Raw genomic sequence first — 15,045 nt, forward strand, 5'->3', positions numbered from 1 at the left:
TTCTGATTTCGAGTTTTGTTTAAAACATTTACCAGGGGTTAGGTAGCTCGAATTTTCATATACAATGTTTAGCAATTGGGTCGTTGCGTCCAAGTGATGCTTAAAACAATATATGTAAAACATGGATTATTTATGACATATTAAAGCTAAGTTAAATATAATTAAATGTAATCTAAAAAATCTTGTGAAGACCTTGTGAAAGAACAAACCAATAAATTCAAATATAACAATGTAAGTAGAATTATAAAAGAACAAACTTGTAAATTTAAAAATAAATAAAACATTGATAAATGCGTTTAACTTGTTCATCTATCAATATCTTGTCATGACTTGTTTTTGTAACAGTTTTTTTTAATAATACACTTAAATAAACTTGTAAATTTTGTTGTGTATTTGGTTTTCATAAAAGTTTTTGGATTATATAGTTGTTATTTGTTACATATATTATTATTTTTATATATAAAATCATTGACATGTTGGTAAGTTATAACTATAGACTAATTGTACACAAAGTTGGTTTTTTATTTATTAAAAGATATTTGTTTATTATTTAATTAGTTGGATATTTGAGATAAACATGAGTTTTATATTTTATATATTTTATTTATTTTAAGAAAAAGGTTTAAAAGTGTAAATTGGTGATCGATGAAAAACCAAAAGTGTAAATTAATTTAGACATGTATTAATTTAATTAATTTTGAGAAATTGAGAGTTGTGATTGGTTAATTGGGATTAGATCAGTTGTCTTTTAATATATATTAGGATTATGATAACACTTTTCAATCGATTTGGATAAAAAAATAAATAAAAAAATAAAATTGACTTAAAGTCACGACATCGACAAGCCAATAACCATCCGATCATATATACTTCCCGGCTTCCGGCAGTAACAATAAGATGTTTCAATCACGTTTTAGTATATAAGCAGGTATCAAATATATATAAAAGTGTATCGTGCAATGTATGACAGTAAATTGTGTTTCACATGTTTTTTGCATTGAAACACACAACATAAAAGTTGAAGGTGACGACGTCTGCCATCCGTGATAATTGTGGAAAGAAGGGAATTATATGAGTATTATGTTATTACTATGTCCTAGAATTCCAAATCCCCTTTTCAAATCATTTTATTATCGTCATGTGCCAATGTTGAGTACCGACATTTCATTCCACCTATACCCGTCACCAGAGGCGGTACTAAAGGGGGGTAAGGGAGTCCAATGCTTCCTTCCAAATTTAAATTTTGTCATGTATTTTTAAATTTTTCATAAAATTTTAAAATTTTTTTATAGGTTTTTAACATTTTGCCCCTTTTAGATTTATTTTTTATAAGTTTTTTAAGTTTGCCCCTTTTGAAAAAAATTTCTGGTACCGCCTCTGCCCGTCACCCTTATTGGTAGAGAAAATATAAGAAAAAAAAATTAAGAAGGGATAAAATTTCAAAATTAATAAAAAAAATAAAATCCAAAATGAAACAAAATTCAAGAATATATAAAAAATAGTTTTAAAAATTCATAATAAAATTTTGATTTCAAAAGGGCATTGCCTGATTTGCCTCCTCTTCCCACAAAATGTTTATGTGATAAATTAACACAAAAAACATAGCAGGACAAAATCTTATTTTAGTTCATACTAGGAAAGTACAAACAAATTTACAAAGTACTACTAGAATCTCCCAGAATTTATTTGATTTAGGCCAATCGGACACCACATTTGGGCTGGGCCAAACAAACCCATCATTGTTGATTCCAATAATAAAAACCTCATCAATCTTTTTTGGTCTTTCCGATACACATACATACAAAGTCTCACTCTCTCGCACACATACGCACACACACAGACTAACCTTCCTCCAAATTTCTCGCGCCATCTTCTTCTCTATTCTTCCCCGGTAAGCTATCCCCAATTTCCCATCTTTCTTTATTACCATCTTTTATTATTTTATTTTTTTTCACAATTTTTTTTGCAATCTTTGGTAAGATCAAACTCTTTATTTTTTTTCTTTTTAGCTCGATTATGATTTTAGGTTTGTTTTTTGTGTGTGTGTGAATCTGAATTCAAGATTTTGACTTTTTGGTAATATCTTCTGTTTAGATTAATACCCAGATTTCTTTATTGGATTTTAAGATTAGGGTTTGATTAAAGTTTATTAATTTGGGGTTTGGACTAATTAGGGCTATTTTTAATACAATTTATTATATATGCTTTACTTGTTAACGTTTTGACATTTGTTAGTGAGCCTGGAAGGAATTCATAGGGTTTTGCTTTATTAGTTAGCTGTTATTTAATGTACTAAATATAACATGTTTGAAAGCAAGATTTGTTTGTGAAAACCTGACGTTTGTTTTAGTGTCTTTGAAAAGATAATGTGTGATTTTGTTTCAAGATTAGTATTGGTCTTGTTTTAATGGTATGTTTTACTTGTTATGAGGTCTAGTGTGCTTATTTGAACATTCTTGAAAACAAGAATAAAATCCAACATTCATCTAAGTGATATTGGAAGAATTGATAGGGGTTTGTGTTTTATGATTTTGTATCTATGTTTATTAATCTATGTTGTGATTTGTTTCTTTTATACATATATTAGCTATAAGTGTTTAAACCCGTGGCTGTTGTATATGTGACTCGAATTTATGTTGATAAAGGCGTTTTTATGTTTGCTTACCATAATTACTGATCTGCTCTGTTTAACTCTTTTTCTTTATTTGTATATGATCTATGTGGTATTTGTTGCTGATAGAAATATGTTTTTTTTTTTACAATATGCAGGGAAGCAAATGTCTTTTGACACCTCCTACGCACATAAAGGATTATTTCTTCATGTGCACTTGATAAACCGGGAAAGACTGGGGAGCACTGGGTGGATATTTTTTCGCCACTGGACCTGATAACGATTAAGATTTTACTTTTTTTAGTTTGGTAGTTAGAAATTCACATAAGATTTTTGTTGGTTTCGATAAAAAATTAAATTTTGGACATTTGATTTGTTTATTCATGGCAAGTTCATCCCTTATTCCGGGATTTCGTTTTCACCCGACTGACATTGAGTTGGTCATGTACTACCTCAAGAGGAAAATATTGGGGAAAAAATTTATAGTTAATGCAGTGGCAGAAGTGAACATATATGATTTCAGTCCATGGGACCTTCCAGGTATTAATCTTTTCCTTGAATGTGAAATGTTGCTACTTGACTTCACTTTATTGTATGCACGTTCAATGCCATAACCTTTCAAAGCTGTCTATTGTGAGTCTGTAAGTTGCGACAGGTCAATAAAGCTCTAAATGGAGTTATCTTGACAAGAAAAAAACAAAAAAAACTATTTGTTTCATAGGTATATGTCATTTAATAGTTATGTCTTTTAAGAATAGTAACTAAGTTTAGATGTATAAGTATGCACGACACTTGATCATGTAGAAGTGTAGAACTGGATATATGACTAGTCCTGTATTTATTATAAACAAAACGCTTGATATATAAACAGTAGCTGAACATTGACATATACATGATCAGAGAGAAGATGGGACCTCTCTGTTTAGTGATCAGCTCTCGCAGATTAATACTTTGTCTTTTTTAATCTTTAGTCGTCTAAAGTATCATTTTCATGAATATGATATTAGTAGCACACTTTTAACTACCCATGTAGCATAGTTGTCAAAAGCGAAGGCGACCTCAAAGCGCAAAGACCCCAAATAGGGCGAAGGCGAGAGGCGCAAAAAAAGTGCACACCTGGAAAAACAAAAGCGCACTAAGTAAATAAATAATATTTATTATAGTGAAAAGTAATAGTAAAAAAATCAGATGTCAGTTATAAAATCAAATATCATTCAAAAAATATATACTTTTCAACCAAAAACTTCAAATTATTAGACAATTATAAACATATATAAAAAAAAAACATAATTTTTCCTTCCCCCCATTTTATATTTTCACTTCTTTTATCTTCTTAAAAGACTATGGTCACTCATTTTGGCCGGAAAACATTAGATCTAGCCCGATTTGGCCAGATCTTGAATGATTTGGTTGAATCTTGACCCATTTGACCATTTTGGCCATCGTTGACCCCCACAGTTTACCGTCGTTGACCCCCTTTTTCATAGTCGACTTGGGCCTAGGGTTTCAGGCGCTGGAGGTGCGCCTCGCCCGCCTTTTGCGCCTAGGCGCAAGAGGCGCTCGCCTTTAACAACACTGCCATGTAGTTATTTTCTTATGGATTTATTGTGTTTAATTCTTCTTCAGATAAATCCTCCTTGAAAAGTCGAGACTTGGAGTGGTTCTTCTTTGTTCCGAAATTAAAAAAGTATTCTAATGGGTCAAGATTCAATCGTGCAACTGAAAGTGGATTCTGGAAAGCAACTGGGAAAGACAGGCAGGTTAAATATCATGAGAGAATAGTAGCAACAATAAAGACATTGGTTTTTCATCTATGGAAGGCAGGAGTTGGCGAAAGAACAAATTGGGTAATGCATGAGTATAAGATGGAAGATGAGCAGTTGGCTAATGCAGGAGTCATCCAGGTACTTCTTTTAGATGGCTCGTTTTCATATTTCGACTTTACCAAAGTTATTATGATATATATATAACACTTCGGTAAGAACACTCTTAAAAATATATATATATATATCAATCAAAATTTTACTAATTAATAGTGGAATTTACTTGTGTGTTTCAGGATATGTATGTGCTATGTAAGGTTTTTGAGAAGAGTGGTTCTGGGCCTAAAGTTGGTGCTCAGTATGGCGCGCCGTTTTATGAAGAAGAGTGGAATGATGATATCGCTAGCTATTCCGGATCTCAAGCCGTTGTAGATCCAGCTGGGGCTACAAACACAATGGATTATAAGCAGAATGGTATGGCTGCAGTGAACATGACTGTGCCTCAATGTACACATGGCCGGTTTATAACGGAACCAGGTTCATCTGCTGTGACATATTCTGAAAATGAGGCTATTAACACCTTGATTTGCAAGGAGAAAGGTCCAGCTACAGTGGACATGAATGTGTCCGTAACTGAACCAGGCTCGTCTAGCGTCACGTTTTCAGAAAATTGGAGACGTCAGTCCGTTGCAGGTGATGATCTAATGCTATTAGAAGAAATTGCTTCAATCTTGGGGGTCTCTCTTAAAGACTTCAATGACAACAATGTTAATGAGGTATGCCACCTTTTTCTGCTTTCTAGGTGACTAAATGCACACAAGAAAAACAGTGCATTTACTGCCTTTTTCTTCAAAGCCATCTCTTTTGTAAATTGCAAGGCTTGGCATGATTTGTTATTTCCTAATTTGCAAGAAGTTGAAAAAAATGACAGGTTTTGAACCGGTAGACACCTTGTGCTCTAGCTTTAGAAGGGCAAAATGGTCTTTTAATGGCTCTAAATAGGCTTTTTTGTGCTAATGCTTAATGTCTTGTCTTTAAGCATTATTGGTACCCAAAATGTTATCAGAACATATGTAATCATTTTTGTTTAAATAATCATCTACGAATTTATCTGATGTTTATTGCTTGTTCTATTGTATGCGTGCAGATGGTTGACGCTGCCAACACAGAGGAAGGCAAGAACATAGCACCTAGTGAAGATAGTTTTTATGATGATTTGGTGAAACTCATTGATTTAGACGAATTAAATGAAGGGTCAAACAATTTCAAGACTGATGGAACTGAGGGCACTACCAACAAAATTTCCACAACTGATGATCTCGATGCGGGTTTGCGATGGTTCTATGTTGATTGACCAAACCCAACCGTATTCTATGGCCTGATGTTGAAAGCTTGTGCTTGGGCTGTACATCTTCAGGATGGTTCAACCATTACCTGTTCACTTATCAAAGATACTTTTAATCTTTCTGATGGCTTATTTATGACTGTTTGGCTTTTTATTAATGAAGTTATCTGTACTGGATTATTTTCATAATTAAACGGTTGATTAAAGACTTTTTTATTTTTTTTATTCTGCTACTTCCCGTCAGTGTTCTGATTGCTATTGGGAATTTTGGCTAGAGGTATCGATCGAGTCTAGACAATAATGACCAAATTACTAGAGAACATATTAATTGGGCTTAAATTTTCGATCTATATGCAGTATATTAGAAAGAAAAGCTAAAATTAGTTTAACGGTGTTAGAAGGATTCTGATTACTGTAATTAGATTTATGTATTATTTAGGGAAAATTACCACAATGGTTAGTGTCTATATTCAAATAAAGACACCTACAAAATATTTTAACATAATAGTCAATATTTCCTTACCACCAACTTATTTTAATAAGAATTATTAATAACCAATGTAATAATACCAAGTATTTTTTGTTTCACATGTGTATTCTCTTCTCAAAATAATTCATCTTTTTTCGTCTTACTCTTTTTTTTTTCAAGTCAATCTAAAAATAACTAAAAAGATGAACAATTAGGTAACATGAGTAACTATTAGTAAACGATCTTCAATTGTTGTGAATGTGCACAATCATAGAAAACTGGTTATGTACGATCCATTTTACCTTTGTCATTTATAAAGATAATACTTATTTTTTCAAACGACAATCAGTTCAAATGCTTAAATTGTTTCAAAGTTTTTTACTTTAAGCCGTTCATATCTTGTTTATTCATTTTACAATCGCTCATTAATTAGTGCTCTAATTTAGAGGTGATAGCATCAACTTATAGTTTTTGAAGCACCAAAAAATCCCTCAAACAACTCAAGATTACAATATTATGTGAATAACTCATTCACTTGGAAGTTATCCAAAAAAAAAAAAGCCCCAAACAAAAATCCTTTTCCATCAATATACTAATTATGGAAGAAAAGAAAAAAAATGATCGTTCACTAATTGTTATTCATTATCTAATTGTTCATCTTTTTAGTTATTTCTAAATTGACTCGAAAAAAAAAGAGAATTATAAAAAAAAAAATATGGATTATTTCGAGAGTAGAGTACACATGTGGGGCCTAACAAAAAACACTTGGCATTATTACATTGGTTATTGATAATTCTTACTAAAATGAGTAGGTGGTAAGAAAGAATTGACTATTATGGTAAATTTTTTTGTAGACACGCATATTTGGCTATTGTAGTAATTTTTCCTATTATTTATCTATTCAAGGTTTTACAAATAAATTAAAGAAGAGTAAAAAAAAACTTATGGGTCTTGCTTATAAAATCAATATAAACAAATTTGTATTCTTCCATTTCTGTGTAATGTACTTTACGTTCATGTGTATATAACTATTATATTCAAAGCTTTACAAGTACATTTCTCGATTTCACATCTTGAAATTAAACATTCAAGTACTATAACGGTGTCCTACAAAGGCGACTCGTTAAACCCAGGTACCCAACTTCATCCAAGGACACACTTTTCTCTAAGGCCCATGCTTATAAAAGCGTCTTCCATGCGTCCTCAAATGGAAAGACGCAAAACGCAATAGGCAGTGAGTGTCCAAATGGCTGCGTCCTATCCTCCAATCCTCGCCAGGACTCCTGCAGACGCACGAGAATGGGACCAAAATGCAAGAGAGAGAGAGAGAAAGAGAGGGGGAGAAAGTAAAGAGGTGGGACCAAGATCTAAAGAAGTTTGCCTTTATATGCAGGGAGAGTCCTGAGGGGAGTTCTGCTGACGTGACAGTGAAGAAGCTCGAGGACTCTCCTCTTTATAAGGAGAGGCCTAAATAAAGACTTTTGCTCCTAAACATTTGTTATCCACAATATTGCCTCAAATAAGATTTAAAAAGAGAGGCCTAAATGAAGACTTTTGCTCCTAAACATTTGTTATCCACAATATTGCCTCAAATAAGATTTAAAAACACGTCGCAGTTGAAGACTCGGAAATCATACCCAACACTACTATAGCTAAATCTTAAAGTCAAATAACGGTAACTTGCATGTACCTCTGGCACACAAAGTATTATCCATCTATGCTTTTGAATATTAAATTTAAAGACGGCTTTAGGATTTGATATACAGAGGATGTCTAATTTCGAGCCATCTCTAGCTTTGATCATAAACTTTGATCTACTCAAACACTCTTTATACCCTACTACCATCTTCTCCTTTTAGATATACCAATGCGACCGAGATTAAACTAATTGGTAATAAAAACACAAAACTAATTTGCATTATCATAGCCTTTTTCTCTTGATGTATCAAGTCTACTCTGCAAAGTCATTTTGGTGTAATCAAGGTAAGTCGAGAAGCAAGTTCTACATACAAAAAAGAAATCTGACAATGCAACACTATTATCCCTCTATAAAATATCCACAGATACACCAAATATTTCATCTACAATGGTGAATTGTTCACATCATCTCGTTTATCATCCATCCCATGTTGATTTTGGTCACCGCCCGGAATCGACAAAGATGATGTTAAAACCGCCTTCCCTTTGCTGTCAGAAGCAGTAGGCAGATCCATCTCCCAACTACTAGTGCTACTGCTGCTGCTGCTTTCTGCAACTGTGCTTTTCTCGGTTGCTGGATTCTGTAAACGTTGAAGCTGATCTTGCAAAACCTGCTCATTAAAGGCAAATTATTGTGGTGAGTATCCAACTCCAAACCAATTGGATATAACTACATCAACAATAGGATTGAAACTTTCCCCAAATGTGAGATTTACTACACATCTACTTGTGAATGAGACAATTCAGATTCTATTTCACCTCCAATTGTATAAAATATAAAAACAAATTTAAAGTCATCCAAAGTGTATTTTGCATGCTTAATATCCTAAATCATTTATTCAATAGCTACAATTTTAATGAAACTGAGTAAACATACAATCAACAGAAGAAGTTTCGGCTCACCTAGCTAGTAACCCGGCACGAATCATACCAAAAACCAAACAAACTGTTTTGGCCCATTACCCAAACCCACCAATTATGCCACCTATATATACGTTCTTTTTCCTAAGATTTTTACATGCTAAGTTAGCTTTAACAGTGCTAAGTGTTTACACATGGACAAATTCATTTGGGAAATCAACCCATCATACGATTCAAAAGGGCATGCAGAACATTAGAGCATAGATACCAAACAGGTTGGAATTTGATAAGCAAGCTGGGCCCATAGAAAGCAAGCCTATAAAAACTAAAAATCCCTCCAAAAGAATCCATCAATACAAAGTTACTGCAGAAAACTTGGTTGGATCCAACAATAATTCATATGCCACAAATCAAAGTCGTAAAAAATATGTTTGTAGTGTGATAGTTCCTTAAGATGAAAATCAGGCAAAAAGAGAAATTTGAACACTCATCACACTATAGAACAGAAACTGAACAGTTAATAAGGGTGCCTTACCTCAATCTGATGCTGAATTTTTTTTTTCTGGGCCTCCAATTGAGAGACTGACATCTGGAGATTGGTGCTCCATCCATCCTCCGGGTTAGGGCTTGCACCTGGAACTTGAATTGGCACAAAGCCTGTTTGTGGGAACTGAAAAGATGGGAAGTTCGCCGGATTATTCAAAGTTGAGTCATCATGCTCGCCAGAAGAGGCCACATTATTTATGTTGGCCCCGAGTGGGGATTTGTTGGGATGTACAGCATATCCAGATGACCTGCAAAAAAGTGCAAAACAGATGTATCAGATCAAATCAAATCACGATAACACAGCTTGCATCCTTGCGTATACAATAAACATATATATACATATATATAGCTATTATATATAAGTATAGAGTACATACCATGTTAAAGAGCCTGGTGATGGGTAAACAAAAGATTTTTGATAAATGGAAGCAGCTGATGCAGCAGCTTGAACTCGCTTTTGATGACTGCTGATATTCCCACTTCCAGCACCATCACCAGTCCGTTCATGAGACGAAGCATTTGCCGAGTTTGTTCCTGAACACAAACAAAACTGTTAAACTTCATTATACACTTATATAAGTCAGTCCTGTGATGTAAGCTTATCAATCGCAATGTTCACAAAAATATGTGGAGATCGCACTTGAAAAAAGGGGTATTAAAAGTATAGCTAGCAGACTAGAAATCAACACTAAAGAAAACTATCCTTCAGGATACAATGTATATCTATAAGCATTACAGCTCTTTCCAAATTCGTAATATCAATTGCAATGCAATCTCGATAAGACAAGGTAAGATACATTTTGAAACTAAAATAACAGGACCATGCTACTAAAGTCCCGCCAAAGAACATTCGCGGTGACTTGTATAGCTGTCGAAGGTCAAACACATACCCAATTTGCAAACTGACTTCCCGCAAAATGCAACAAATTCACGTGACAACCAAGATACCCACTAAATATACAAGTACTACTTAGTGACCATTTCGAAATTGTATATGACCAATACTCTAAGCATAAGCAAACAGTACCAGAAAAAAGTTACCATAGAATACCAAATTCAACTATATAGTACATGTCAGCCTCATGACACAAATAAAATTAAACCTTTAGAGATGCTTTGTAATAGAGGGCCACATCACTAATTATTCCTACAATCCTTCGTATCTTCCCCATAAATACCTATTAACCTTCCTAAACTGTTTACCTTTTAATATCGCATGCCTAGAGCTTCCTCTAAGCATTCAATATTTAGGTCATCATCCAAACCTTCACTTGCACTGAAATATCTTAGGTTATTACTAAATTTCTAGTCTTTCTCCTCATAATATTGGGGAAATTTTCTGCAATGTTATCTAACTTGAAGCAACCTACACCTTTTCTTTCGAGTTTTTCTTTATCCTTCATCCTATTTGTGGTGTCTTGTATGATCTTTCTCAACCAATAACACAACTGATGTCCCTTTTTTGGTGCACTCACCAATGGATGTCTGTTCAGAGGCATCCGGAAAGCAAATGTATTAATAATTGGTTTCAGTCAACCTAAAGGCAATCTTTCTAATTCTAGTTCAACTCTGACAGTAGAGATTAAAAAACACTAAAACAACATACTCGGTCATATAAAATTGGTGCCAAATTTTAGGCGGTCATAAATTTACACTCTAGCAACTGTACCATTATATTATATTCTAATATAAACCACCTACGCATCCAATTAGAAATCTGCCAAATTACCACCTAGGCCAAAGTACTAGAAAGCCATTTTAGATCCTAGCTGAATTTAGATCACAAATAACACCACAGGGTTCTCCTTAAACCATACAGTGATTCTTGTAAGATCAACAAAAAAAACCAAGAAAATGTTTAAATTCTGACCTTGACGATGAGCTCCAGCTCGTGAACTTGTTGTGCTTGTCCCGCCCTCATTTGGTATAACAAGTGCTCTACAAATGGGGCATGTATGTTGTCGTTCTAACCATGAACGGAGGCAGTGCACATGGAAAAGATGACCACAGACTAGTTTCTTTGCTGTAGTCATCTCCTCTCTACAGATAATGCAAGTCGCGTCACTTCTGCATATGATAAAGATAGATATAAGTATACGCCATGATATACAGTAGGATAAATGACTGTTCTAAGGGATTATCAACTAACGCATTCAACTCTTCGGATGTTGCATCTGGAAATCGATCATTCATATTGGATGTTATCTTCCGATAACGGATGTAATCAGCAATTCGCAGCTTAAAGTTTCTGAATGTCTCATAAAGCTCCCGGATCAAGTGCAGAGGCACGCCATAGTTCCTAAATAACGCAAATTGTTAAAAGTGTAAGGAACAAAAACAGGCATGAATATATAAATACACCTGAGTGCAGACACACCAATGACCTAATTGTCGCAATATAACATAATGATTTCCATATTTTTATGTGCAGGACTCGTATGTACAAAATTACAGTAGGATAAACAACTTACACAAAAATTACGAGGAAAAAACACAAATACAAGGATAAGTGTATCAAGTCACGAATAAGCTCCAAATAAAACGTGTACACGGCCTTTTTCTCCCACTGTCCTTCCATAAGCATGTCACTGACATAGAAAACGTATTTGACAAATGTTGACATTGTCGTTGTAGCCAATATCGTGTACCTAATGATTTAACAATCAAAACTTAGTGCCCATGAAAGTTGATTTTCAATAAGTGAGGTATGCGGGCAAGATGATATACTTCAATAAACTTTAATGTGGCTATAACAGATATAAGTATAAAAACGTATGGTACTAACACATAAATATTCGTAAAACAAAACCATGACCATTATGATTGTCGTACATGAATAGCAGATCCAAGGAATACTTTCCCCATTCGTTTAACATACATTCTTGGCAAGTGTCTTAACGACAGAAATTGAAAAAAATTAAGTGTATAAATATCAATGAACTTACTCAAATGAAAAGAACAGGGAAACCGAAGCTTGACGCGTTTGTATCAAGTACTTGACTGAGTTGTACAAAAATAGGCAGTCTAGAAGAAGAAGGAATCCCATGAACGAAACAATCCGAATATGAGACAACGTAGGCACAGTTGGAGTAGTTTCAATATATTCAACTCTCTTTTGTGCCAACCAATGCAAAGACTTAATCAGTAAAAGAGCAGTAACCATAGCAAGAAACATAACAGAGAAATCCTGCCGGAATATAGTTATAGCAAAAAGAATTTCCATAACTTCTCGCCAAGATTGCTCATTCAATCTTTCAACCTCCGCTTCACGCAGAGAACCTAGAAAAATCCGTTTTGTCAGCTGCCACATAATGCACATGATCACTAAACCCATGTTGAGAAGAAGCACTAAACAGACTTTGGAAGTGGATAAGTAAACTGTTGCTGGGTAAAACTGTCCTCTACTACTAAAAGCATGATATATAACGGCTAGCGTGGCAACCACGCTGAGTCCCGCATACGTCTGCAGCCTCATCATTTTTGCCGTATGCACTGTTACACCACAAGATAACCAATTACTTCTCCTAAAGCAAGTCGATTATACAAAACGGTACAAACTTATAATTTCATACATAGATACATACAAAGGTAAACTTTAAAGTAAGATACATACAGTCTCGTTTCGCATGAAGTTGGAAGCATTTCGAAAACACTCACCATTTTTTTTCATTTAACACAGTACAACTAAATATGTCTTTCCAGCTTTCGTATTTTCGATATCGGATACGATATATATGTGTGTGTGTGTGTGTGTGTGTGTGTGTGTATACTCACACTACCAAGTGACCGTGTGCTAGGTTTAAAAACAAAATAATCCTGAAAAGGTGTTGATATATATATGTATATGTGTGTGTGTATACATATATGAAATCTGTAAACCCTAAAAAAGATGAAAAATAGATAGATAGATAAATTGAAATAACAAAGAAATCGTAATAGGGATGAAGATGTACCTGAAGAATTATATATAATAAATTAGGATGTAACAGAAATTGGGTTTGTATAGGAGGGATATGGTAATAATAATTAATATTAATATTATATTATATTATGGTTGTATCGTAAGTGGAAACATTGAAATGATGAAAGAGCGATTAGGGGTTTTAATTATGAAGAACCTGGTGGAGACGATGAAGATCGGGGGAAATTTTGACCAGATTTGATCTTTTTTTGATAAAGATTAAACAAGACAAGCAAACCGGGTCTGGTTCTCGTCACCGGTGGGAATTCTGGCCAATTGGTTCTTTCCACGTGTTGTTAGGTACTTGTTGACGTGTCAAAGGCAATTTTATTTATTCCTAATCTTAATCTTGATTAATTAAGTTTTATAATAAACCAATTATTTTAGTTTTGGTTTTGTAAAGAAAAATATTTTAGAAGTAAGCTTCATCTTTTCTAAAATCAAAATGTTTTATAAAGATTATTAGAGTATTTATTGTGTCATATGCCCAAAAAAGTTACTCACATTTTGAAATAAAATAAAATATTAAATAACTGCATATTAGAAAAATAATAAATGTATAAAAAAACCAACTGGCAATTTTGATATTCACCAAAGTATAATTCTTTTTATATATTTTTGACATACCGATAATATAGGTTTTTTATGATTTAGATATAAATTATTATGTGAATAATATCGATTAAAAAATATATATATATATTTTAATTTTTTTTGTGTAAATATGTTTTGAATAATTTATTTAATAATAATCATGAAAAGTTAAAAAGTGTTAATTATATTTAAATTAAATATTTTATAAAACTTATTCTTTTGTGTAGAACCTTAAATTGTAAATTAGTCTAATTAGACCTTTTCTAAGAGGAAAATGATTAATACTTTTAACTAATTCTATTAAAAATCCCCTTAATCACAAGATCATGATATGTGTCAAAATCAATATATGAAATTAGATTAGAGAATTAGTTGAACCCTACATGTCAAATTTTGAACGACTTTAGGGGAAGGTTTAAGAAGATCTTTAGGATGATTAACCCTTTTTCTACTGTAATTATTAAGATAATTAGTTATTAAAGTTTTTATGGGGCTTTCCAATTTATAATTAAAATTATAATAATAACAAAGGTCAAGATTGATAATAAATCAATATAAGGAAACAAAAAGTTATGAAGAACAACTGTCATTTAATATATAAAAATATTCAAGTTTGTCTTGATAAGACTACTTAAGTTTTTAATTTGATAAATAAAGGTTTAATTGATACGATTTAGTTTCATATTTTTATTTCTACTCTATTGTAACTAACGGAAAAACAGTTTTAAGTCGAGTGAGATATAAATCCTACGAAATATTATAGCTTCAAGACGATTATAAAACTTCTATTTATATTGATGCAAATTTCATATGAAAATAGGCACTTTCATATTCTTATAACTTATTAGTAACTATGAGGTTGTAAATCACATGATATAAAATGAATCAATGTTAAGAGGTTAGAAGGGATCATGTTCGACATTGCTAGAGGTTTAAAAAAAGATATAATGTATTCGTATTACTGTAAATACATTGTCATCATTGACGATATTAAAAAAATCCTAAAAATTTCAAAATTGCAGTTGGGCATTGGCCCCTCTTGCCCCCTTTTGATATTGTCCATGATTGACACCATCTTTCATCTATTTCAAATCTTAACACACGTCACGTGCATGTAAAGACATAATTACATTCAATATTTAGGAATATTTAGAAATGCAAGAAATTTGTTGTTTAGAGAATCATAATTTATAAACA

At 32.9% G+C, this 15,045-nt stretch overlaps 2 protein-coding genes across 2 annotated transcripts; one reads left to right on the plus strand and one right to left on the minus strand.

The window, feature by feature from the left end:
* Positions 1-1,799: 1,799 nt before the first annotated feature.
* On the plus strand, positions 1,800-5,944 carry LOC122611051 (NAC domain-containing protein 78-like). The gene is made up of 5 exons (XM_043784007.1): positions 1,800-1,891; positions 2,770-3,151; positions 4,238-4,515; positions 4,671-5,150; positions 5,522-5,944. The coding sequence occupies exons 2-5, from the start codon at positions 2,995-2,997 to the stop codon at positions 5,726-5,728; spliced, it is 1,122 nt and encodes a 373-aa protein (XP_043639942.1). The 5' UTR covers positions 1,800-1,891; positions 2,770-2,994; the 3' UTR covers positions 5,729-5,944.
* A 2,139-nt stretch (positions 5,945-8,083) lies between these two features.
* On the minus strand, positions 8,084-13,423 carry LOC122601652 (ERAD-associated E3 ubiquitin-protein ligase HRD1B-like). The gene is made up of 8 exons (XM_043774398.1): positions 13,247-13,423; positions 12,239-12,785; positions 11,765-11,941; positions 11,443-11,592; positions 11,164-11,360; positions 9,671-9,827; positions 9,283-9,541; positions 8,084-8,497 (listed from the first exon to the last, which is right to left on the minus strand). Exons 2-8 carry the CDS (start codon positions 12,769-12,771, stop codon positions 8,270-8,272), a joined length of 1,701 nt encoding a protein of 566 aa, XP_043630333.1. The 5' UTR covers positions 12,772-12,785; positions 13,247-13,423; the 3' UTR covers positions 8,084-8,269.
* Between the last annotated feature and the right edge of the window lie 1,622 nt (positions 13,424-15,045).

This window comes from Erigeron canadensis, chromosome 1 (genome assembly GCF_010389155.1).
Source record: "Erigeron canadensis isolate Cc75 chromosome 1, C_canadensis_v1, whole genome shotgun sequence".
NCBI lineage: Eukaryota > Viridiplantae > Streptophyta > Magnoliopsida > Asterales > Asteraceae > Erigeron > Erigeron canadensis.